The 23,173-nt window shown below is 43.7% G+C and overlaps 1 protein-coding gene across 1 annotated transcript in view; it reads right to left on the bottom strand.

Annotated features, from left to right (window-relative positions):
• Positions 1-23,173, bottom strand: part of KLF7 (KLF transcription factor 7) — a 123,686-nt gene that overhangs the window by 24,026 nt on the left and 76,487 nt on the right. Inside the window, exon 3 of the mRNA XM_057381714.1 lies at positions 8,571-9,222. Within this exon, the coding sequence (XP_057237697.1) occupies positions 8,571-9,222 (652 nt within the window). The remainder of the gene's footprint in view (positions 1-8,570; positions 9,223-23,173) is intronic.

Here is a 23,173-nt window from a genome sequence, read left to right as displayed (position 1 = left end):
GGATTTTGTGTGGAAACACATCATGGCTGCCCAGCTGGGGCACAGCACTGAATGCAGCTTGGATGGAGATTGGGCACAGTTCACAGTGTAGATCCTGTGGGACACAGTGTCACTCCACTGCTGGGCTCAGGACCTGCCAGCAACGGTGGGAGCAGCAGGCTTCAAAATCCACCTACTCAAGTCCTTCCCAGTTCCATTTTGGCCTTCATCACCTGCTGGCTAGGCAAAAAACACCTTGTGACATCACAGAGCCCTGTGTGACAGCAGCCCGTGATGTCACACTGCCAGCACATGCAAGCACATAGAGACTGGGCGGCCACTCAGCCCAGGACATCACAGCCTGAACTCTGACCAACATGGCAGGCCGAGGCAGCTCACGTCTCAAGATGTCACCCTGGCAGAAGACCCAAATCAAGCTCATCCTGGTAGTCTTCCTGACCATGGTGCTCCACAGGCTGTCTCTGTCATTCATTGCTGTCACATGTATGGCCAGAGAATGGACCAGCTGCACTGACCTTTGCAATCCCCAAGACCAGGTCAGGTTCAGGATGAACATCATTCCCGACTATCCAAGGAAACTGCCTGCTCTCATCAAGAGTATGACTKCTGAAAGGACCAGCATCACTGGCAATGCTCTGGACTGGGTCAGGATCGGGATGGACACCGCGACTGAGCTACTGAGGCAATGGTCCATTATCCCAGAGAGTGTAGCCTCTTACCTGCTCTGCCCATTGTACCAGTTTTGGAACTACCTCGCCTTGACATGACCTTGCTGCTCTGTACAGCCTGGCAACCTGCGGGGCTGCTCAGCATTGCTTGTATTGCCTTCTGCAWCTGGAGAAATGTGAAGAAACGACAGGGAAGGTGATGGATGTACTCATCTTCACTGGGGACAGACTGCTGGGAAAAGAGCATCTTCAGGTGGTCCAAAGTCCTATATGGTGGAGGCCAAAACCAGCCTGCSATGCAGGGCCATGAGGCTTTTCTACCATCTCCACATGGAAGAGCTCTTSTGAACCAAGGAACCAAAGAATTAATAAAACAACCAAGATAAAACCAGATTACAAGGGAAAAACAATGCCAACTCATCAAACTAGGGAAAGGCTGATTTTGGCAGAGGAAGATTATGACCATCAACTCACGGCGCACTGATTCAAGGACTCAAAAGAAGAAGACGACTRAGCAAAAGGAGCAAATAATTTAACCAAAAGAAGATTGAATACTAATTACTGAATTAATAATATGAACTATGACATACAGCCAAGGAATATTAATATCTTTGTTTCTGTCAAATGATCTGTGGGAGCAGCTACACGAACTGGCAGCACAGAGGTAAACCCATGTAGGCTGCTGAATTGTGGCAAGACTGCTGCCTAGGTAGAGAAGCTGGTTGTAAAAGTACACCACGTAGATGCTCACATACCCAAGAGTTGGGCTACTGAAGAACATTGCAACAATGTCCAGGTGGACTGGGCTGCCAAGATGAAAGTGTCTCCGATGTATATGGACTGGCAACATAATGGTGAATTATTTCTGGCTCGGTGGGTCCATGATGGCTCAGGTCATCAGGGAAGAGATGCAACATACAGATGGGCTYGTGGTCAAGGGGTGGACTTAATCATAGACAGTATCTTCCAGGTCATCCATAACTGTAAAATATGTGCTGCAATCAAGCAGGCCAAGCATAAAGCCCTTGTGATAGAGGGGATGATGGCTGCAATACAAGTATGGGGAGGCCTGACAGATAAATCACATCACACTCCCACAAACCTGCCAAGCCAGCACTGTGTGCTGACAATGGTGGAGACAACCACTGGATGGGCAGAGAYGTACCCYGTGCCTCATGCCACTGCACAGAACACCATCCTGGCCATTGAAAAGCAAATCCTGTGGTGACATGGAATCTGAGTCAAACAATGGGACTCATTTCAAAAATTGCAGATACCTGGGCCAGAGAGCATGGGACTGAATGGGTGTCTCATATTCCCTATCAGGCCCATCTCCCGACCTGCAGCTGGTYTGTGCTGTAAGGTGGGCAACAACTATGCCATTGTGCTCATGGTTTTATTTGGGACCCCACCACCCTTCGTAAAAGCATGAACATCTCTTCACCTCTTCTGTATKAAGGTCAGCTTCCATGAAGCCTTGTAGCTCATCTGCTCTTGCTTTCAAGTTGCTGCTGCTGGTATGTAGGTATGTGGGACTGTGTCCACATGGGGTGTGAAGGACAGGCTCTGGATTAYGAGAGGTCCATCCAGGCTGCTGGCTACCTGCCCAGATATGATCCACACTARAACACTCACACTGTGCTTAGGAAAAGCCTCTAACCTGGCACCTGCTCTTATGATGAGAGGTACCACATTTGGCTTTTCCTGCACAGAGCACTTCAGGTYTCCCAKTCATGCCCACCTCAGTCTAAAACARCATTTCTGAGCACRCRTCTCCAATTCATGCGTGGTGTGACCTCAAATACTTTGGACATGACAGGACAAATGGACAAGAAAATCATAGCTTCTCATCGTTAACTTGGCAATTTTATCCAGTCTGGGACAGCAGCAAGACAAAGGGAARTTAGCAGAAGACAAATTGGTGGGTTTTTCTTTGTGTCTCTTTCTGTGTTCTCTATCATTTGCACACTGGCTGGATGCTTCACAGGGACTCAGGAGTGGATGGATGGGTATWAAGAAAATACTAAATTATAAACTCAGGAAGGATCCTCTGTGCCTTACCAAGGCAGCCTGCTATAATACTTGGAGGCACCTGCACTTGCCCTCCTGCAGCTGCTGAACAGACAACAAACACCAATTTCTAGGTCTACCCTGGCAAACCAACAAACAAATAACACCTATTTACAAAATTTGAAAATTACATTTTCAAACCCAAACRATACGATTGTCCTGTGCTATAGATTTGGCAAATGATGGAGCAGAAACACAGGACTGAGAATTCAGGTATTGGCAGCTAAGCAATGGATGAACACCACTGGTGTTTTAAGTGGCAAGGGCTGCTTTTGGCAGGGGCCATCCTCCTGCTGCCTGGGTGGTTCACAAARATCATTTCCTAAGTCCAAGCTCTTGTTGTAATAATGAAATGAGGCTCTGACCCTCCACAATGAAATCACAACATTCCCCTCCAGACTCGCCAAATGGCTAAAAGGCTTCAAGATCAGAAAGTTTTAAAGAGCTCAAGATACAATTGGGCTTAACTTAATCAGGTTTGATAAAGACTTGTTATTACACAAAAAACTTTTTCAAAAGTCCAACATCACAAAACACCCACATCTTTTAAAATGGCTAAGCAACTGTAYCCCCAAAAAATCCAGCCCTCAATGAAGGTCTTTCACACACCCTTCCTTCCACAATTCCCTGGCTCTCATTTCCAGCAGCACATTCACCCCTTGCTTGAGCTGCTGCCATTGGAGCTTCAGGATTCTCCATGTCCCTTCATGTCCCCTGGGCAGGTTTCAGCTCTGCACACAGAGGTGTGGGCTTGCCACAAAGCTATGGGTCTCTGTACAACAAAACRTACTCAGTTTTGGCTTTAGTTTCTCCTATGCCATCAATATTGTTCTCCMAAATGCTTTTCCCTAAGTCATTATTCAAAGTCTTACATCCTGCAGAATTGGTGCTGTGCTTGGCACATGCTTTTTCCTTTTCTTCACTGGCTTTCTGTTCACAGATGCTACYACACTAACACAATACAGCAATGCAGCTTCCCATTCCTGTGCTATCACTGACACAGACTTTTTTATTTACTCTATTATTCCTTTACTTTGTATTAATCTTCTTTTCTGTCATCCAGCCTAGTCTCTTCCATTTTGTCTCATCCAATAATTTCCAAATTCCAGATATTTCCCCTTTTATCTCCAACATTTGGGCAAAGTTCTTCTCTCTTGTTTTATATACCATTTTAARAACCTTCCTGTAAGTTAATGTTCTTTCTAATCTCTTGTGTGTCTCATCTTTTTCTTGCAAATGTAGTAATTTGTTTTCCTGCAGGGTGGATTTGTTTATTTTAGTTACTCTCACCCAGCATTTTGGATCAAACAACTATATAATTTAAAATGTCCTGACAAYGTGAAACAAACCCCACTTGAAGAAGCGCTATCTTAAGATCACATGTAGACTGGTAACATCTGTTTACATGGGTATTTCCCACTTGTTTAGCCCTTACAAACCTAAATATAGATGTCAGGTACCCAGCTGTTGTTTCTCAGACTTGAGCTTGGGTTGTATAAAATCCTGATTTTGGATGGGGGAAAAAAAAAGGGGGGGGGGGGGAACCAAGCCTTCAGACACTCACAATATGCAAATCCTAGCAGAACCCCATAAAGGTACTTTTTTTTATCACTGTCCCAATCTTACAGATTTCCTATGTCAGTTTTCATTGTGATGCATCATCCCTGGTCAGAAAGTATCCAAGCCATCTTAAACCCTCTCCCTGTACATTAGTGCAAGGAAGGCTGATAGGAATGGTTTTGTCAGGAGATAGAAATCTCCAGCAGTCTTTGATCTGWGAGACACAGTCACATCCCATGACTAATCTTTCCATAGGTCACAGGCCAGCTCACCCTTAGACTTATTTGCATTCAGACACTCTCCAGCAATATCCTGTTTCCTAATTTAGGAAGTACTGATGATTATACATGGGTTTTGGCTCATTCAAATTCCTTCCCTCTCCATTACACTGACAATTCATCTCCATGCATGTGTGAAGGCAGGATGAAAATTTTCCTCTCTCAAAAAAACAGAAAATGTCATTGTTTGCGCTGATGTATGCTCCATGAATAACCGTGAGAGAATGTCCTAGGGTTAAATTAACATGCCAGTCCTGGTTGCTCCTTTATGGTTGTTTTTACTTCACCCTCACACTGGCAGTGTGGTTTTTCTAAACCTACAACTCACCTTTTCCTCCTGTTTAGAGGCCCAGCTGCTGTTTCTTCCCTGAGGGGYTTCTTTGCTGCACTCTGAAAGTCASTCCCACSGCTCTTAGCTCCTTTACGCACCCTTAACTTCAGATGCCCCTGCTTGCTTTGAGTTCAGTCAAATATTTTCATTTCCCTTTCCATACAGACAATGTTTTTCCCTTTCCCTTCCAGATTAAATTCTCTCCCACACAGATGATTGTTTTTCCCTCTCCAAAGGTCAGCCAGAAGGTGGTTTCATAACCAGTTCGACCACTGATGGGCCTTATAGTGCTGTCCTGATTCTCTTGCAGATGAGATATGGGAGACTAATGTAGAAGATGCACGAYGTGTAATGTGGGGTCTGATTGCCTCTGGGCTTCCTAGCAAAGTAAAAGACCAAGAGAGGATTATTCCCGATCTAGGGAGATGCTATCAGCCTGCATTGCCTGAAGCCCAGCCTGGCCCATCACGCAGCAGCAAGGAACACCAGCCAGCATCTGTCTGGTCAGCCTTACATATGAACGAAAGGAATGCAGCCTCCTTCCGCTGCCTTCCACCCCCCAGCCGCTCCCTGGCCCGTGGTTTCTTGTTTTCATGCACTGCAGTAAATCCCTTTGATCCAGCAAGTGGACTTTGCACGTGCAAGCTGAGTGACCAGCCCACATCTGCCTCCCTGCCTGTGAASCCCACATTGAGAGCTCTTTGTCTGTCAGGGCACTCACATCCTTTTACACAGAGCCCAAACTGGCAGACTGCTCTCGCATGACACAYTAACAAACCACCAGCCAAAGGAAAATATCTCACAATCATTTCAGGCCCTCTGGCTCAGACACTGACTAAGCCAAATGGCTACTAGCCATTGGCACTGCTGGGTGCATTCGCAACCCACAGCACACTCAGTTCAGGCATGAAAAAAAACAAATCACCCATGGAGAAAAGGGCTCCTTGTCCCATGCCCTGAAGGCTGCAGGGGAARGGAGACAGCCCTGACATTTACAATTCAGTCCCAAATTTCCACAGCTATTCCTCTCTGTCCCACTCTTTTACCAAAGGCAGGATCTCCCTGTGGGGAAACCCCACTGAAGAGGTCAGTGTCAACACATTTAATGTCTTGATTATACCAGAACTCATTTAGGGCATCCAACAGYCAGTGTGTTTTAGGGGAAAAGAGCATGTAAGCAGTGTGAAGAGGTCTGAATGACTTTGTGCTCCAGACTCCAATTAGCTGTTTAGACAAACCTAGCACACTCCTCCCTCGATTTACTCAATTTCCTCCTAAGATGTAAATATACCTGTTGAATACAGGTATTTCGACAATTTTCTTTCCACAGACAAAAATGAGAGACAGGTTCCCTGCTCCCAGGTGCTGCATCAAAGATGTGTTTTAACAATAAGGCTGCATTCAGTCCTCATCACAAAGGGAAACCATGCTTTATACAAAGCTGTGCACAGTTAGGTTAGAGGCAGGATGGTTTCACAGCTGCTAAGACAGGAGAAATCATCATCCAGGTTTGTATCCCCTCTTGATTTTTGCCTTCCTGCTTTCCTATGCTATCTGCTTGGGACATGGTGAATGGAAGCAGAAATACTCCCATAATTAGTGGCTGTTTAAATCAGTGATGGTTTAACTGGCAAGATCAGAGGAGTAGCTGATTCCACCAGCTGAGRTGCTGGGAATGGAGATCTGGACTCTGCACCCAGGCAGCTGCAGTCCCATCATCTGATAAAGGTCTGCCCCATCTGTGAGCAAAGGCAGATGTGCCTTTCTCACCACGTCTAGCAGTGCTGTGGATGGGCAGGCTTGGCATGTCACAGCACCACGTACGGTCCAAGGTTATCCAACAGAAAGATCACAGAGCCAGTGAGAAACGTTGCTCATCATGGATTAATTGTAAAATATAAGATTTCACGTGGTGATACTAGAGGGGAAAGGTTTTGACCCCAGAAAATTCAACCAGACCCAAGGCTCAGTACAAAAGCATGCAAACTCCTACAAGATTTTGACACAAAAGGGTACARGTGTTGAGAGATTAGTAGTTTTTGCAAGTGCTCCTCGTGACTCCTTGTCCATATCACCATCTGACTGACAAAACCAGGAAAACTTCACAAGTTCACCCTTTCTAGGCTATTGTGTCATACCCCTGACTGACTTCAAGAAAAGCTGYGTAAGATCCATCACTTCCAGCTCAAGGAGGAACATAGGGGTCACACCTGAATAGACAAGACAACTGGGTCACAACAGCTCTCACACTCTTCATTCACGCTTTCATGGAAGCTCCACAGTCTGCTGGAAGGCCTTGGCTGTGACATCCCACTGGCCASCTCCAGCAGGGACAAACCCTCACAGCAGCATTGGCACTACAAGGAACTAACACCACGTTGATGCTGAGTTTTAAATGGTTGTTCTACTTTCACTGGCTTTCAAATCACTGAATTGYAGGTGAGGTCACTCCTGGCAAGGTGGCTATCCCCAGTAAAAGCACTAGAAAGCCCATATAAAAAGATCAATGCCTTTTATGTCTTACTGTGATTTATACTTCAGACCGTGTAACTTTTACAGTACTGCCTAGTATGTAATGGATGCAGCTCTCTTAACAACCCACATATTTGTCTGATTTATTGCATTGGTCCAAAGTGTTACTTTCTACCTTGCAAGAACAACCTTTGCTTCTAGGAATCTGCCTGCATGAAAGGATTGTGAAACAAGTGTGCATTTATCATAAGAGACCACACATTTTACAGTAAAACTGAGAAAACTGATTATAGCAATCCCTCYGGAAACAAGAATAATCACATGATAAGACAGTGCTAATGGGAATTTATCAACTCTCATCATGTGTGAAGCTTRGAACAAAGCAGCAATGTGTGTGAATTGCATAGCTATTAATGCCACTGAATACCAGCTGAAAAGCTACTGGGGACTGTGAGGAAGTGAGAGGAGGGAACCTGAACAATCAACCCAATTCAATATGCTTCAAYGAGCTAACACAYACACACATATATATAACATTTGTAAATGTTACCCAAAATAGCAGCCTCACATCTATCCATACATCCTATTTCCTCTCTACCTACACTATTTCGTTCAAACTCCATGTCATTCTTTTATTTCTTCTCAGTATATTTTAGCACCGGCGAAGTGCAAGATCATGAGTATCTGACGGGTATGTGCCTCTGCATACCTCTGTATCTACACATGCTGCCTCATGCACAAGACTATTCCTGAACCACATATATAAGATCCGAATCACATTTCTTTTTCTCCCATACAAAAGGTACCAAAAATCTACTCATGCTATTTTCTATTTGAAGAAAATAACACTTAGCAAAAGTTGTCTTGGGGAAATTAGTGCCAAAACCTTAAAGTGACATGCATATAGTTTTAACACGATACATCTACAACCCTTGGGTATCTTAAAATTACTCTGCATCAAGCTTCATAAGACATATGAAACTCCAACAGGTTAATGGTAGGTGGTAAACTCCCCTGTTCTACMGAATAATGGGTACATTTACTGGCCTACCATATTTTCCACTACCCTGTTTCATAGACAGAAGCTCAGACTTTCAGAGGAGATTTTTTTCTTTTTAAATGAGAATAAAAGCAGATGGTTACAGGTAGGTGGCAGGAGGACAAGGTAAGAGAAGCATCCTACGTAAGTACCTGTATGAGTCCTCTGGTGAGCCTTTAAGTGGGAGCTCTTTGTGTAAACTTTCCGGCACCCGTTAAATTGACAGCGATGAACCCTCTTCTTATTTTCTGGGGATGTTTCTGTCCCTGTACCTCCTTGCTCACTGTCACTTTGCCCACTTTTTATTGTCCCCGCAGTTGCTGTTGCTACACCCACTTTCACCGAGCTGAGTGAAGTTTTCTTGGCTACCAATTTCAACGTCACTGTGCCATCCACCGCTGAGAGAGTCTGTGGGGTTTTTACGAGGTGGCGGCTGAGCTCTGGAGAGGAAGGAGGGGTTAATGAGGTTACTGCATTGAGCTGGGCCTGATTGACGGCTGTGTAGCCTTCTGTGGAAGAGCTGGTGGACTGCGAGCGGAGGCACGTCTCAGACAGCAGTTTGTCACGTGACAGAATAATGTCCATGTTGGTGCTTTTGTCACATGTACTCGTCTCCACCGGCAAAAGGATGGGGTCCAGCCGTCGGATACTGTCCTCTGCATCTGGAGCTGAGGAGGCATGAAGAAAGCAGTCCAAATCCTCACCAAAAGTCTCAGAGATCTTCCGCGGTTCAGTCTGAAGGTATCGCTCCAATTCCAGGCATGTCTGCAGAAAGGAAAGGCAGAGGGGGAGGGAGAGAAACCACTGTTAGAGAGAGATTACAATATAGCTGCCACCAAGGGCAGGACAACAACACGGTCCACAKGCATTCCAAGACAGCATTCATGAACACCAACATCTTCTTGTGAGATGGTCACACACTGGGAGACATGAATATTTGGTCCTTGTTTGGGGCTGCTCCGAGATATGGGAATACATACCCACACAGGGCAGCAGGTATTACAGCAGAAGTGAAGATTCGACAACCAGATTCTGTTACATTTTCATTAAAGTCTGTACATTGTTCCATGGGTACCAGGGCATTCCCAACTTTATAATCTGTCAAACAGTCACTTGCAAATGAAACTCTCCTAACAGACCCATCATCTGGCCATGTACAAACAAAAAGTCACCTCTCCAAATAACTGCTTCCTCTTCATTCACAAACATTAACTTTCTCTCCAAATTTAACTCAGCGTAGTTGGCAGGAGCCCAATCTATTCCTAAAACAGCATGAGTCTGAAGCGTGGCATTTTAAGATAGGACGTAGAAAAACTTCCAGTGAGACCACAGCTTGTTTCAAGGGCCTGAGAGAAGGAAAGGTGACAGGAAATAAAGGATCTACTGTCAGTTTTASAGGGGGTTTTGGAACATCTGGAGCTTCCTGTGGACAAGACACCASACTTGCACACAAACACACATACCCTTATGAAAAGGTAGGTGAAGTTACAARGAGGCTGCCACATAAAAATCTGTTCCTTCACTTCCATAGCAGTGATCATCAGCACAAGAATGGGATGAGCCTCCTAMGTGAATGAGCTTTATTATGAAGTGCCCTCAGCTTGCCCCAATAAAGACTCCAGGCACCAAAGCACTGCCCAGTATTCTCCACAGCCAACATTATAAACTTTTATTGTTTATAGAGAACCAYTTGCTGTAGTTTCAGGAGCTTTTAATTGAGTTTATTAGCACTGTCTTTCATTTCTCGCTGCTTGAAAGGATAGCTGGTTTAATACCACYACTGTGATTTCACAGGACTTGGAGAAAGAGACATTCTAACTAATGTTTTAGAAATCTCTAAAAACTACTCCTCAGAGAACACTTCTGACAATATTAAGAAAGGAGTTTTAGGCAAAAAAAAAAAATCAATCTATGAGAGATGGTGACCCAGCTACATCTCAATCTGGAGAGTCCAGCATGTGATCAAGAACTAAAAGCTTCATATGACCAAAGGAGAGACAGGTACTCCTGCCTTCTAAGTACAAAGGTCCCATCAACAGGAGTATGAAGAGGCCCCACAGCTCTCTAGGAACTGCCAGGTAATTTGAGATTATTACTTTCAAAGCTCCCAGGATGCAGCACTGTTGGTTGCAGATACAATGTGGTAGAATGACCTTCAGAGCTCACAACGACATTTGACACACAGCTCCCTGTTGTTTCTTTTTTAAAYAATAGCTGATTATAGATCTGAGCTGTAGAGATGGACAAAAAGCAACAGAACAGAATATATGCAAGTGAGACATGCTGTACTTCAGCACATAGGTAATTTTCAGAGTTTTGAGACTATCTACACACAGGCCTAGGGGTGGGACACTTAATATTTGTACTTGCCTTAAGCAACCTTTCAGTTTTCTTTATAAGGTACATTTCTGGGACCAAGAAAACAGCTTTAGCTGTTTTTTTTTCTGGTCTCTCCCCAGATAAATCCTAATGGGTTTTGGGAGAAGCTTTCCAACATGGCAATAACAACCACCAGGAGAAACAATGCTTTTGTGTTCTCCAATCATGTAATCTGGGCTTTCTGGTCCACTTAGCCTTCATCTAGTGGGGCAGAAACAGGTTTAGGGCCCAATAAATGAAAGGCTTCCAAAGCAAAGAGCAAGCATAATCACAAATTAGGGGTGGAAAGGGGGAGGGCAGCAGCAGGGAAGAGAGACAAGGACTCAAGGCCATTAAATCTGATGACAGTGACATGAAATTTCAATTGCTGTGGGATCAGAAAAGCTGCATGCCAGCTTTGGGCTGCCCGTGGAGGGGAGGCAAGCAGGAGGTGCTGCTCCTTTAAGGCATCACTACCCTATGACAACAATAGTGGGCCTGACAGTTTTTCCAGCTTCACCATTAATTTTCCATAAAGAGCAGTTTCTCGATGAGTCCTTTTCAGGCAAAGTCTGATGCTTCACAAACCTGTAATTATTCCTGGCTCCCCCCTCCCGCAGCCACTGCACCTGTGCCATTTCAAGACACCAGCTGGTCATGTCTTGCCTTCTGCCTCTGAAATCCAAAACCAGTGGATCAAGCCCATCTCCCCATAGAAGGGGGGARAAAAACAACTCAAAGAAACAATATAATGCAGTCCCTCCCTCCCACCCCCCTCCCCTCAGCCTCTCCACCAAGTCAATAGCAGGGAAGAGCCTAGAAGCGCTGAGCCAGAAAAGCCCCGCACCTAATCTGCATGGCAGACAAAGCCTGGCGATGGGGGTTATGGCAACAGCCCTTCCCTTACCTCCTGCCAGGGCCCTACCTGCTGCTGCTTTTTTTTTTTTTTTTTTTTGGTGACAGAAACAAAGCATCCTTCCCCGTATGCACTTCCCAGCTTATGCCAAGTACCTTATGCGACCTTCTCTCCTTGTGGTCCAAATCTCCCAGGGAGTGGGGAGGAAGGGTTTAGAAACCAGCCTGCTTTCTTCACTCCTTGCCCTCGTGTGACAATGTTTAGGCCAACTAAGCCCACTGCCTTGTCTCGAGTTGTGATCTGTAGAAACCAGTCAGGCTGAGACCACCAAGGTCCCCACTCCAGCCTGGTGGACCACCAGGAGGGGCAGCATTGGTTCTTTGGTCTCCGTTCCCACAAAGCTATTTGCTCCTGAGTACAACAAAAACCATTTTGGTTTTTTTTCCTTCCTACTTCCTTTACCAGCCTGGCAGGAAAATAGTTCAAGAATATCTCAGACAGAAGTRAGCTGCTCTTGTGAAAGTTCCACTGGATGTCCAGCTTTTCTTTCACCACTGGTGCAAGAGAAGGAGCTTTGTGATGGAGTACATCACACATGACACAAAGTCCGACTACCCTTTAGTAGCTACACTGCAGGCAACGTGATGGGTATTAAAGTTTCTTACCCAGTGCCTGTAGTACACACAGCAACAGACTTTAAAAATTGCAAAGGGAAGAAGAAGATGGCTTCTTGATGGCTGCTGGCTGCCAAGACAGTTTCACTGGCTAGGGATAAAAAAGTGACCCACTAATTCAACCCATCTGCCCTGATTAATGAGGGTCATTCTCCTTGCACTTTGCTCTTCAATTTAACCAGTTAAAAGAAATGATGATTCACAGCTGACAAACAATGGGATGTGACTTTGCAAGGCCCACGTGCTTGAAGAAAGCCAGATAGAAATGGACAGCAGACTGGCATGTCGACAATCCTGTCAAGTCAGTCTGATTTTTCAATTTTTAATAMAATTGCAAAAAAGACTTCCCCAGCAGAGGAACATTTCCATCACCTGCAAGAAATGCTGTGTGTTCCCTCCCAGTAACTCAAAACATCTCTTTGTTCTCCRTATTATACTATCATCCAAGTCCTCTGGGGCACATGTTGTGGCAGAATACAGGCAAACTGCACACCATGACATTTCCATGTGCAGTAACAGATCCTCAGACAGTACAAAATATCTACTGCAAAGATGTCCTATGCCTGGTAAAGACCTACTACTCATTTGTCCTCTCAGAGTCTGCAGTAGCACTGCTTGAGGAAAATTCAGTATTTCAGTACATTTGCCATCTGAGAAAGGAATGACCTCTAATCTAGTTGCATTTTTATCTCTACAGCTCATCTGCTGAAAGTAAAGATTATTTATGAAACACATTGTGCAAAGAACTAGTCTTGGTTGACAGCCATGTTGTGTATCAGAATTTCACCATACATACAGATGTTTGAAAAATAACAGGTCACTTGAGAAGCACCTGCCCATGCTGTGCAGTCTTTAAAGCACTCAAACTCCTGGGCGTTTTGCACAGTTAAAGACAGGACAATATGGCAACGGTGAAGTTCTGCCAAGGGTAAAAAAAAAAAAAGCCTAAATACAATATTTTGAGGATGGAAGATCAGGGAAGACACCTTATMAACATATTCACTGGGCTCCTCTGTTTTACTGATGCTGAAATATTTTATAATATCTTGATTCCACATTTTTCTAGCAGATCATCAGATGTTCTTATCTGGAAGTGCTAGTTACTTCTAAATGCCATTTTACTGCAGATATAATTGGACATCAAGCACTGAACCTGGAAGTTATCCAAAACATAATTAGGAAGTTGGATACTTAGATCAGGCTGTGGCAGAAAATGAAAATGTCGAATGTGGCTGACAAGCAGGTCTGATCTACCAGGTCTGTTTACAATACTTGAAAGGATTCTCTTTGTAATTTACACAAGCAAAGCGGAATTATACATGCAGTAGTGAAGGTCAAATTTCAACTTCCATTATGACCCCACTGCTTTCCACTGGCATGTAAAAAAGGGGCCTCATCTTTAAATAACAGTGAAAATCTAAGACTCCATTGGAGGAGAAACTGTTTTCAACCCGAAGACAGCTGAAAACAGTAACACTAAGGTCAGTGCCATCGTCATTTACTCAAGCTCAGAGCAAACAGTGGCACCAGGTCCAGTGCACAGTATCAGTGTTTCTTTGTGCAGCAAAATAGCAAAAGGTCTGAGTGACACTGATACTTGCATTGCTGATACTACAGGCAGAAATGGAACTGGATGTTGTGGGGCAGCCCTGAAGTTAAGAGGAATAAGAGATTCAAAACTTATCTGCCCTGCCTKAAATGCCATGCTATTTTTTATCCTTAACCCTAAAACAAGATTCGAACGATGGATCTTCTTCCCACTGCCAAAAGCCTTCATTACTTCCTGAACAACAACAACAAAGCTCAATACTCTTGCCCATCTATTCCAAGATTGTCATCTGTTCCCACCCAGCTGCCAAAACCTCCAGCTTTTCCTCTTGGCAACTTTTACTGGGCAGTTGCTAGTCGTTGAAAAGCTACAGCACATCAGAAGCTTAACATTTGGGACAGAACAAAATAAACAGAATTTTGGTATTAAAATAAGTAATTTTACTAAAAGACACTTGGGAAAAATGGAAAATCACACCCTGAAATCAATGTATATATATGTATGAAAAAGTTTCAGGTGATAGCAAGCAATTTCTACTGCAAAGGTTTTAAGACTAATCATTTGCCAGCACATCTTGCCTATGTGTTATATAGTTCATCTAAAAAAAAAGAGAGCTAAAACCACTTTTCAGGTATAACAGTAAGATACTTATTGCAGCTAACTTGTGGTAAATATTTGTATGCATGCACCTAATCCTTTGTATTACAAAGCAAATCAAGTTAACTGGATGCTCAACAAACGGGCTTTTGCCAAGTACAGAAAGCAGACACAGGCACAATCAGCAAAGAAAGATCATATGACATGCAAAGACTTGTTTCCCTGTGGTAACTTCACGATACGCCTGAGGCATCAGGCCAGTCCTCCCTAACACCGTCTAAGTGGGTCACACCGGCCACTGAAGTCCACAATGGACAAGTCTATCAATTCTTGACTCCCCTACACAGCACTAAAGTCTCTGTTTAGTAAGTTCTTCAAAACACTAATGGTCTGTGCCCATTTTCACTCTTGATCTCAGCCCAATGAACTGATGAGGAAGTGCATTTAGCCAAACTAGCCCATTCACTGTTATTCATRCACAACAGCACTCTCAATAAACTCTCCTACCATGACCCAGATGGCTTTCTCCCTGGATCTTCTCCTCTTATACTTCTCCAGAGYATAAAAAATGTTGAAATCAGAAGCCTCAACTGCATTCAGCAAAGTAAAAATGTGGATGTAAAGGACTTAATCCCTGCCATTATTTAAACACAACTCATTTTCCTATTGCTCTGAGGCATGATGTAACCAAGGTTATAGAAGATTCTGACCAGACTTTAAAGCTCAAAGGATCAAAATCAATTTTACCATAAATTAGCAATTTTCACCAGCAGAAATGGGTGGTGACAAATGTCTCAAATAGAAAAAAAGTGTGAACCCGTAACTCGAACAAAGGAATCAAAAATCCAGCTTTGTTCCCTAACTTGGTGATAACGCAATACACCTTTATCTAACAAATATTCTTTTAAATGGACAAGCCAAATTTGTTCACTAAAAATCTGTGGTATTTGGGCACTAAGCACAGAGAATTTCAGTGCATTGGTTATGAGATACTAAACAAAGGACTGCAGCTAAGCGTGGCTGAATTTGATAGGCATCTAGATTAAAAGAAAAAAAAAAGGACGAAAGAAATTTGCAAACTCTGAACCAGGGCTTTGGAGGGCTTTTGTTATTTTTTTTTTGATTATTTAATAAAGATAGAAAAAATATCTGCAACCAGTCACAATAACAAAAAATAGCATCAATGTCAGCAAAGGATGAAGGATAGCCATATCAAGAATTCAAAAGTGCAAGTAGTCCATTGTGCTGTTATCAAAATATCATAAAAGCCATGTGTGCTTGTACATCACCATATGCCCTCCACACTGTCATGCCATCCAGTCAGCAAGTAGCCATGCAATGACYATTTGAAAAATTATATATAAAGAGTGTTTCATTTTTTTTCTGAAGGGAGTATTTATTTATATAGCAACCTTGGATGGCTTTGAGTGAGCTGGCTAGTGGCCCKCATTGCAAACTTTCCTCCAAACTTCAAGGGTGTATTTAACCTGCTGTCGTCCAGTTAGGAAGCAGCTTTAGTTTAGCATTATAAACACCAAAAATTCGCTTTATAAAAGAAGTTTAGCATTATATACAGCAAAAAGACACAATTAGCTCCTTGAATTGCCAGTCCTAGCTCCCACTGAAATCAAAGGATCAGGTTCAAAGCATGCTCCAGAGTGTGGTAAACTTCTCACAGGAAATAGAGACACAAGTGCAAATGCTGACAGCGGTGGAATGTCCAAAGCAGAGAAGTATTTTAGGTCTCAATCCTCAATTAAGGTTCATTCTTAGAAAGTACTGCAGTGGGGTCACACAGCAGAATTGGATTTCTTGTAATTACTCTGGTTAGGTTCATGAATGAAAAAATGCACTCTTTAGAGAAGTTTTATTAACATCCAGAGTTATCTTAACATTTCCTATCAACAGCTGACACAAACTCACACAGCAGTTGCATGTGCGTACTCTCAGGCAACAGCATCTTCATACACACAGTCTGTCACAATTAGCTTATTAAACCAAACCTGGAGCAGAGATGTGATCAATACACTATACAGAACATTTCATAAGAGTCCTGGCTTGTGAATCATCTCATCTGCTCTGACCTAAAATATATTAAACGAGGAGAGGATGYGTAACACTGAATTCCTAACCCAAAAACATGCAATTCCTTGTATTGACTTTGCATGATCAACATATTTGTGCTGGGACTACTGTGTCTACATGACGCCCATTCATTRTCACATCTCAGGGCTCAAAAAATSTTTTGTATGTTCCCTTTTGTATTATTTTTGGCTGTGGGGAGGAAGAGGTGGGGACCTGTCTGGGAAACAGGAAGCAGGAGGAAGGAGGGGAATGTGTTGTAGAATAAGGGCAGAACAAAATAGAAGAAAAAATCATTTGTATCATTTCTAAACGATAATAAACATATAGGACCAAAGCCTGCCTCCAGCCATGCACGGAGCAGTAGGCTGTTTGGCTGAAGTTTAGACTTTATTGGGAGCACAGCAACTGTAAGGCACATTTACAAAAAGCCATTTGCTGCTTTTTTCTTTGATTTCTTTTTAATCATTTGGGCAATTTGTTATCTTACAAGAGCAAGAAGATACATGTGCCACTGTGATAAATACGCCAATCAGGGCACGGAAAAGAGAAAAAAAACAGACTTGACTTTTGCTGTTGCACCAAGAAAAAAAAAACTCAGACTCGAAACAAAGCCATGGGAAGCACAACCGGATTCTCAGTTGGGGTAAATCAGCATAGAGCAGCCCTGATTTCTTGGTTCCYGTTTACATCAGCTGAGGCCGTTGCCAACACTCAAAATCCATGAAATGCTGCTCTTGATTAGCATCACTTAACTCTGTGGCTTACAGTAAACAGAATTCAACATGTTTKTTAATGGCTGGAGATGGTTATTTTCTATTACAAATTTTGTCTATTTTATTAGGGACMGTGTGACCTAAATGGAAAAATAAGAAGAATTTAAAAACAACAACCATCAGACATCCTGATACTTGGATTTGTTTCTTTTCTCTCCCTCTTTTTTTTTTTAATTTTGGGTAGTCTATATGGGATATTCACAAACTGGTTTCTGCCACTTCTAGGCCAAAGTTTTCAACATCTGTGCACAGAAACAATGGCCTTCATGCTAGAATGTCCCACTGCAGATAAATGTGTATCTCATTTTAAAGCCAGTGCCTTCCAAAGGATGCTACACAACAATCAAAGGTGTTTTTCCATTGCTTTTAATTTCTACACTGTTCTGCCAAGGCTCTTGTTCCAAAACTCTTAGCCACCAGAGATTTTGATCAGCCTCAAAATCTCACAGGCAGTGCACTCAGGCTGTTATACACCCTGATAAAAGCAGCATGGTCCTCTTTAACAGCAATTTGTGAGAGCACATTGGTAAAGAGCCTGCCAATATTGGCTCAAATGTTCAGCAGCAACCCAGGCAGCCRCTCACAGGCATCTGAGATCTGTATCCCCAAAATACATTAGATCAAAAAAAGCAAGGAGATCTGGCACAGCCTTTCATGGATACCATTAGCAACCCAAGGTGCACTGTCAGAACTGGACAAGGCACTGCTCACTCCTCATGAAAGCATCACAGATCAGCCTCATGTCAGCTCCCAGAGGCTATACAGTACTGGCTGCACATGGCACTGGAAGCCATGAGATCCCATTAAGAGCCCTGCCTTTTGTTGACTTGAGAAAGCTAGGCAGGTCAGACCCCAGTTGCTCAGAGTCAGCACACCTCTGTGAGCCAATTGACACAACCACGGCTCTCACACTGGCTCAGTTTCTTCAGTCTGTTGACTATGGACACCCACCCAGTTGTTATGATTCTAATATGCTGCAATATGAAAGTGCTACTTCAGGACAAAGTTATTAATTGCAAAGCAGCCAGTAAACAGTCTAGGAGGAATGCAATGTTTTGGCATTCCTGGAAGATAGGGTGACTTCCCAGCATCTAAGAAACCACCAGGGTTAATTCAAGATATTTCTGTGCACAAGCCTGTCTTTTGTCACTGTATAAGACATCATGACCTACCCTCATAGGAATRCCCTGCGTGGGTACCTGCACACTGCAGCAGCCCACAGAGACCATGATGCAGAAAGGCCCAAAGGGCAGTACTTTGTTACTCTAAGTAGGCTGGTGAAAAGCAGAAGCTGGGGGCTGTGAAGAAGCATTAGCAGAAACAGATMAGGAGAAGCTCTGCTCCTCCTGAAGGGACAGGACCTGTTTAAGCCCTTCTCAGAAACCTTTCTGACTCCAGGACATCAGARGCTCTAATTTTCAGCCTCTCTTCCCCTATCAGCACTCTCACCTTGTTTATTCATGCAGCATTTCTTCAGCAACACTCTTTACTCAGGCAGTCAAGRCAAGTCACTGTCCCTTTAAACCTTCTGTTTCTCCTGGCAAAATATCCTTGGAAATGTATTGGACAATACTGCGGAAAACACCAGACCCTAACTCGTTTGTGCTGGCACCTTTCCCCCTAAAATTAATTGGGAGGGTTCCTAAATTAATTCCAGGTACATCACTGAGCACAACACTCAGCACCACCTTGTAGAGATGATGCTGAGAAAGGCATCTCTCCACTGGCAAGGCTCTTGACACCCCTTTAGCCTGCACCCACACTGCTGAGCGGCTCTCTGGGAAGCTTTCAGCTTTCCAGCTCCATCCTTAAGTATCCTCCTTGAGCATAYTGAGTGAAACTCGACATTGCACCTTTCCCTGAGAGAAAAAGGCCCAAATGATGGAATTGGAAGATGTCATGTTCACAGCACTAAAGCCTTATGCACTAAACCACCATAGAGAGCTCCAGCTCACTACTGAAAATGCACTGGGGGAACTGTGGACCCTCACCACCCTTCAAAAAGGAAACAAACRAATCCTACTTACCAACAAGGAAAAGAGGAAACGCATTGTAGTCTTTACAAGCGCAGCAGTGGACATGTTATCTGGCATATTTCCAATGCAGATATTAAAAAAATGTAGTTAGTTTACCTTAAGTGTCCTATTTTCCCCAGTTTCCCTTTTCCACTCTACTTATGTCCACATAGCATCTCCCAAGATAAGCCTGACTTTGTGGGCTGGCTTTRTATCACTCCTTCCCTCTATTGTCTTTCTGAGATGTGATGGAAGTCACCAATGTCACAGCTGGGAAGAGTACAGTCAGGTTCTCTTGGCACCGTTTGCGGAAAGGGGATGGGTGGGAACTGAGGAAGGACAGCCTCTCCAGCTGCAGGAGGGGGGTCCTCTCTTGCTACAGCCAATCCTTCCCAGCATTTTATCATTGATACTGTTTTAATTAAAGCTGGTTTTGATTAGCCCTCAAAGGTGGAGTCYGCAGCCAGCTCTTGTCATTCCGAACACTTTCAGACCTCTGTCACCATGCTTTGGTACAATCCCTGCAATAGCAAACATTATGCTCCCCCAAATACAAATTACAGCTTTCGGGAACTGTATTTTTATTTTGGTTATAAACACACTAASGTAGCCTTTATGGTGGGAAAGGAGCCACATGAGAGACCACAGGCTGAGTCTTTGCTTCACAGGGAACATTCCTGGGAGCACTCTGCTGCTTCACCTCCAGTCAGCTCTGCTTCCCAAGCAGTTGTGCTTCCCAAGCAGTTGTGCTTCCCAAGCAGTTGTGCTTCCCAAGCAGTTGTGCTTCACAAGCAGTTGTGCTTCCCAAGCAGTTGTGCTTCACAAGCAGTCACATGATATCAGAGCTCAAAGGAGAGCCCAAATGCCTTGTGGTGGCCAAGACTGTTAGAGGGATCTATTTGAGATCCTGCAGTCCAGGAAATGAGACTCAGAGAGAGACGGAAACACACTCAAACTGTGCTTCTTTAGCTATAGCCAGCACTACTGTCAGCCTATGTATTCATGATAATTTTCCAGGTATGACTTGTGATTAAATTGTCACTCTGAGCCCCTTGCAGATACACTGCAGCACTTCTGGACATGTGAGCTCTGCTCAGAGCACCTTGGAGGTGCTCCGATGGTCACCAGAGCAAGCTGCAAGGGATTTCCTCTACTTCAAATGTCTCTAACCCTTCCCTGCTCTGCAGATGTCCAATCACTACCCAGCACCGAGCTCCCGATACCTGTCAAAGACGCATGATATCAAATTGCWCCTCCAAGCCCCTGAATACCCCTAGGCATTTTAGTCCTCCTGTCAAGCTTCCCTGCCACGAGTAATGATGCATTCCTGGAAGCAAAAATTGCATTAAAACTCTTCTTTACATGTGAGCTAACAGTTCTCTTTCCCTCRTACCATTTTTACTCATAAATATAATATCAAGGTGATCAGTTCTTCTCAAGACTACTCAGAGTGTTCTGTAAGTAAAACCTGCAACTGGCAATTTATCAGATGGAAAAATAAAAGCCACATTTGGTTTATCCCTACACTTAAAAATGACCACATGCAATCTCTGGAGCAGTCTGATCTTTTTAACAAGSTCATGAATATCAGCTGAGGGGGTGGGAGGAGAAACAAAACCATCCTGCACTTGTTTTCTCTTCTGTGCTGCTTTCTTATTAATGTTTTGCTCACTTTCTAAGCAAAGAGGAAGCCTCTCCCGTTCCCGGCACCCTGTGTTTATTCACATTCCAGCAACCAGCAGCTGCTCCTCCAGGCACTCTCCAAGGGCAAACAACTGGATTTTGCCACAATGCAATTTTGAACTTGAGCCACATCCAGCTCTGAGGGGGAGTGAGGTGGGAGCCCTGTGAGAAGCAGTGATAGAGGCAGTAGATGGTGAGACACGATGAAATCTTTTGAAAACATTGCTCCTGCAGGCTTAGACAAAAAGCAAAGCACACCCTTTGCCTAGTGAAAGGCCTGGAAAATGCACTATAGGAAACACAGCCTTAAGAGTCAGAATAAATCCTCCCAGTTGTTCCTGGTGACAAAGCAGCCCAATTTGATCAATACAGCAGCATTATTAACATTATGCTGTCTTACATGAGGATAGTCATATGTTCTTGCCTCTGCTGAGTGTGGGGGAAGGGGGGCAAACTCCTACAGCAATTCACAGGGGAAACGTCTTTCAAGATCATTAAGACTGCACAAAGAATCTCTTACCCATTTTCATGGAAGCTGCTTTTTTGGGAGCTGCTTTTTTTTGCTTTTCTGTTTCACTAGTATTGATCAAGTTTGCATGGAATCCTAGAAATAGTATGTGCTTTAYGGTTTTCTCAAAGAGAAATTTTGGTTTTAGCAACTTAGGATCTCTATCTTCAGGCTTTTATTTTTGCAGCCATGAATACTCTTCATTTTGGGGGCTGGGTATAGACACAAAAATGTAGGTGGTTAGCAACAGAAGGTAGGACTTAATGATTAACAATTTTTTTTAAAAAATTATTTTGAGAATTAGCAATTAAGTGCATTTGGATTCAAGCAGAAATATTGGYAGCAAAAAAGCATATCTGTATATACATAGATACACACATATATCTCACTGGTGTTCCTGAGCCCCAGCCAGAGTCATGGCCTTTCTCTGTTTGGTTCCTGACGAAGACATTTACAGACAGTCCTGATAATTCAGGGACTGGCAAGAGAATGGAAGGCAAAGAAGAACAGTCCTAGCAGATCACCTGCTTAACCACAGCCAGCAAATCTGGGAATTTTGTAAAATCTAGGTCCTGAGTGTGACTGGTGACAAGTTTGCTTGAAAGAAAGCTGAAGAAGTACAGCCCCTATATGCCCGGTGACTCAGACTCGGAGAAAGGCTAAGAGGTAGCAATGGCATGTGAAGAAGAATAATAAACAAAAGGTCAGCAAATGGCTTTTAAAACCATGGAGAAAGACCTTCTTACCCTCAAAGAGAGGTGTCACCCACTGCTGGAAAARAAAAACCACCACAGAAATGGTGCATCAACACTGGCCACTATTCTCCAGCACTCATATGGTCAAAAACAGAAGACAACACTCACCCCCTCTTCACTGGGAAGAAATCCTGCTGTTCTTTCCCTTTTCTCCACCAAAAAAACACCAAATCCAAACCCTATACCAAGAAGGTTAAAAATTGTTGTGGTGGATGAGACTACCCCAGAAAATGCTGAAGGGCTAGACAGCCCTGAGATAGCTGGAACTCAGTGGTATAAAGATCTTAATAATTCCCTTGGGAATTAGATGGTTCCTGCTATGAGTATGTAAATCCTGATGCCTTGGTTGGATTTGATGTAACACCTCACTCCACCTACCCCTTCCTCCATTGGTCATTGTATTCCCTTTGCCTCTTCTCTCTGCCCAGCTTCTCAGGTACCTGGCCCCCAGGTGTGTATCTATGGCCAGATAAGCCTGCCCCACCCTCTTTCGCCTCTGCTGTCCTTTGGGAATAAACTCCTGGAATAAGCTACACGACTGAGCCTTGTGTTTCTTTGTCTTTGGTAACATATGGACTACTAGTCCACTGGGGTGCCTACTATTCATCGATCTGGGCGTAGGTTATACTCCTGCACAGCACCAAAGAAGTGCTGGCCGAAGCAATCTGGTATACACAGAGAGATCAGACCACCCTGGACACCCCCAGCACACGTTAAAAAATGCTGAGTTTGTGCACATCAGGCCACCTTTGCACAGTGTCTGGTGTTTCTCACCAGAAAAGTGTGGTGCTGCTTCAGAGCTGCTGGCACAAAGTTCTCCCAGAAAGGGGTGCTGCAGAAATGTCTAGACAGACTAAAATTAAAAAGAACAAATTATATGACACTGCCCACTGTCTGCACAG

Source organism: Malurus melanocephalus, unplaced genomic scaffold (assembly GCF_030028575.1).
Source record: "Malurus melanocephalus ecotype Western Australia unplaced genomic scaffold, MMel_1.1 scaffold_524, whole genome shotgun sequence".
Taxonomy (NCBI): domain Eukaryota; kingdom Metazoa; phylum Chordata; class Aves; order Passeriformes; family Maluridae; genus Malurus; species Malurus melanocephalus.
The sequence above is the reverse complement of the archived record's forward strand: the minus strand, read 5'-3'. Positions and strand labels throughout refer to the sequence as shown.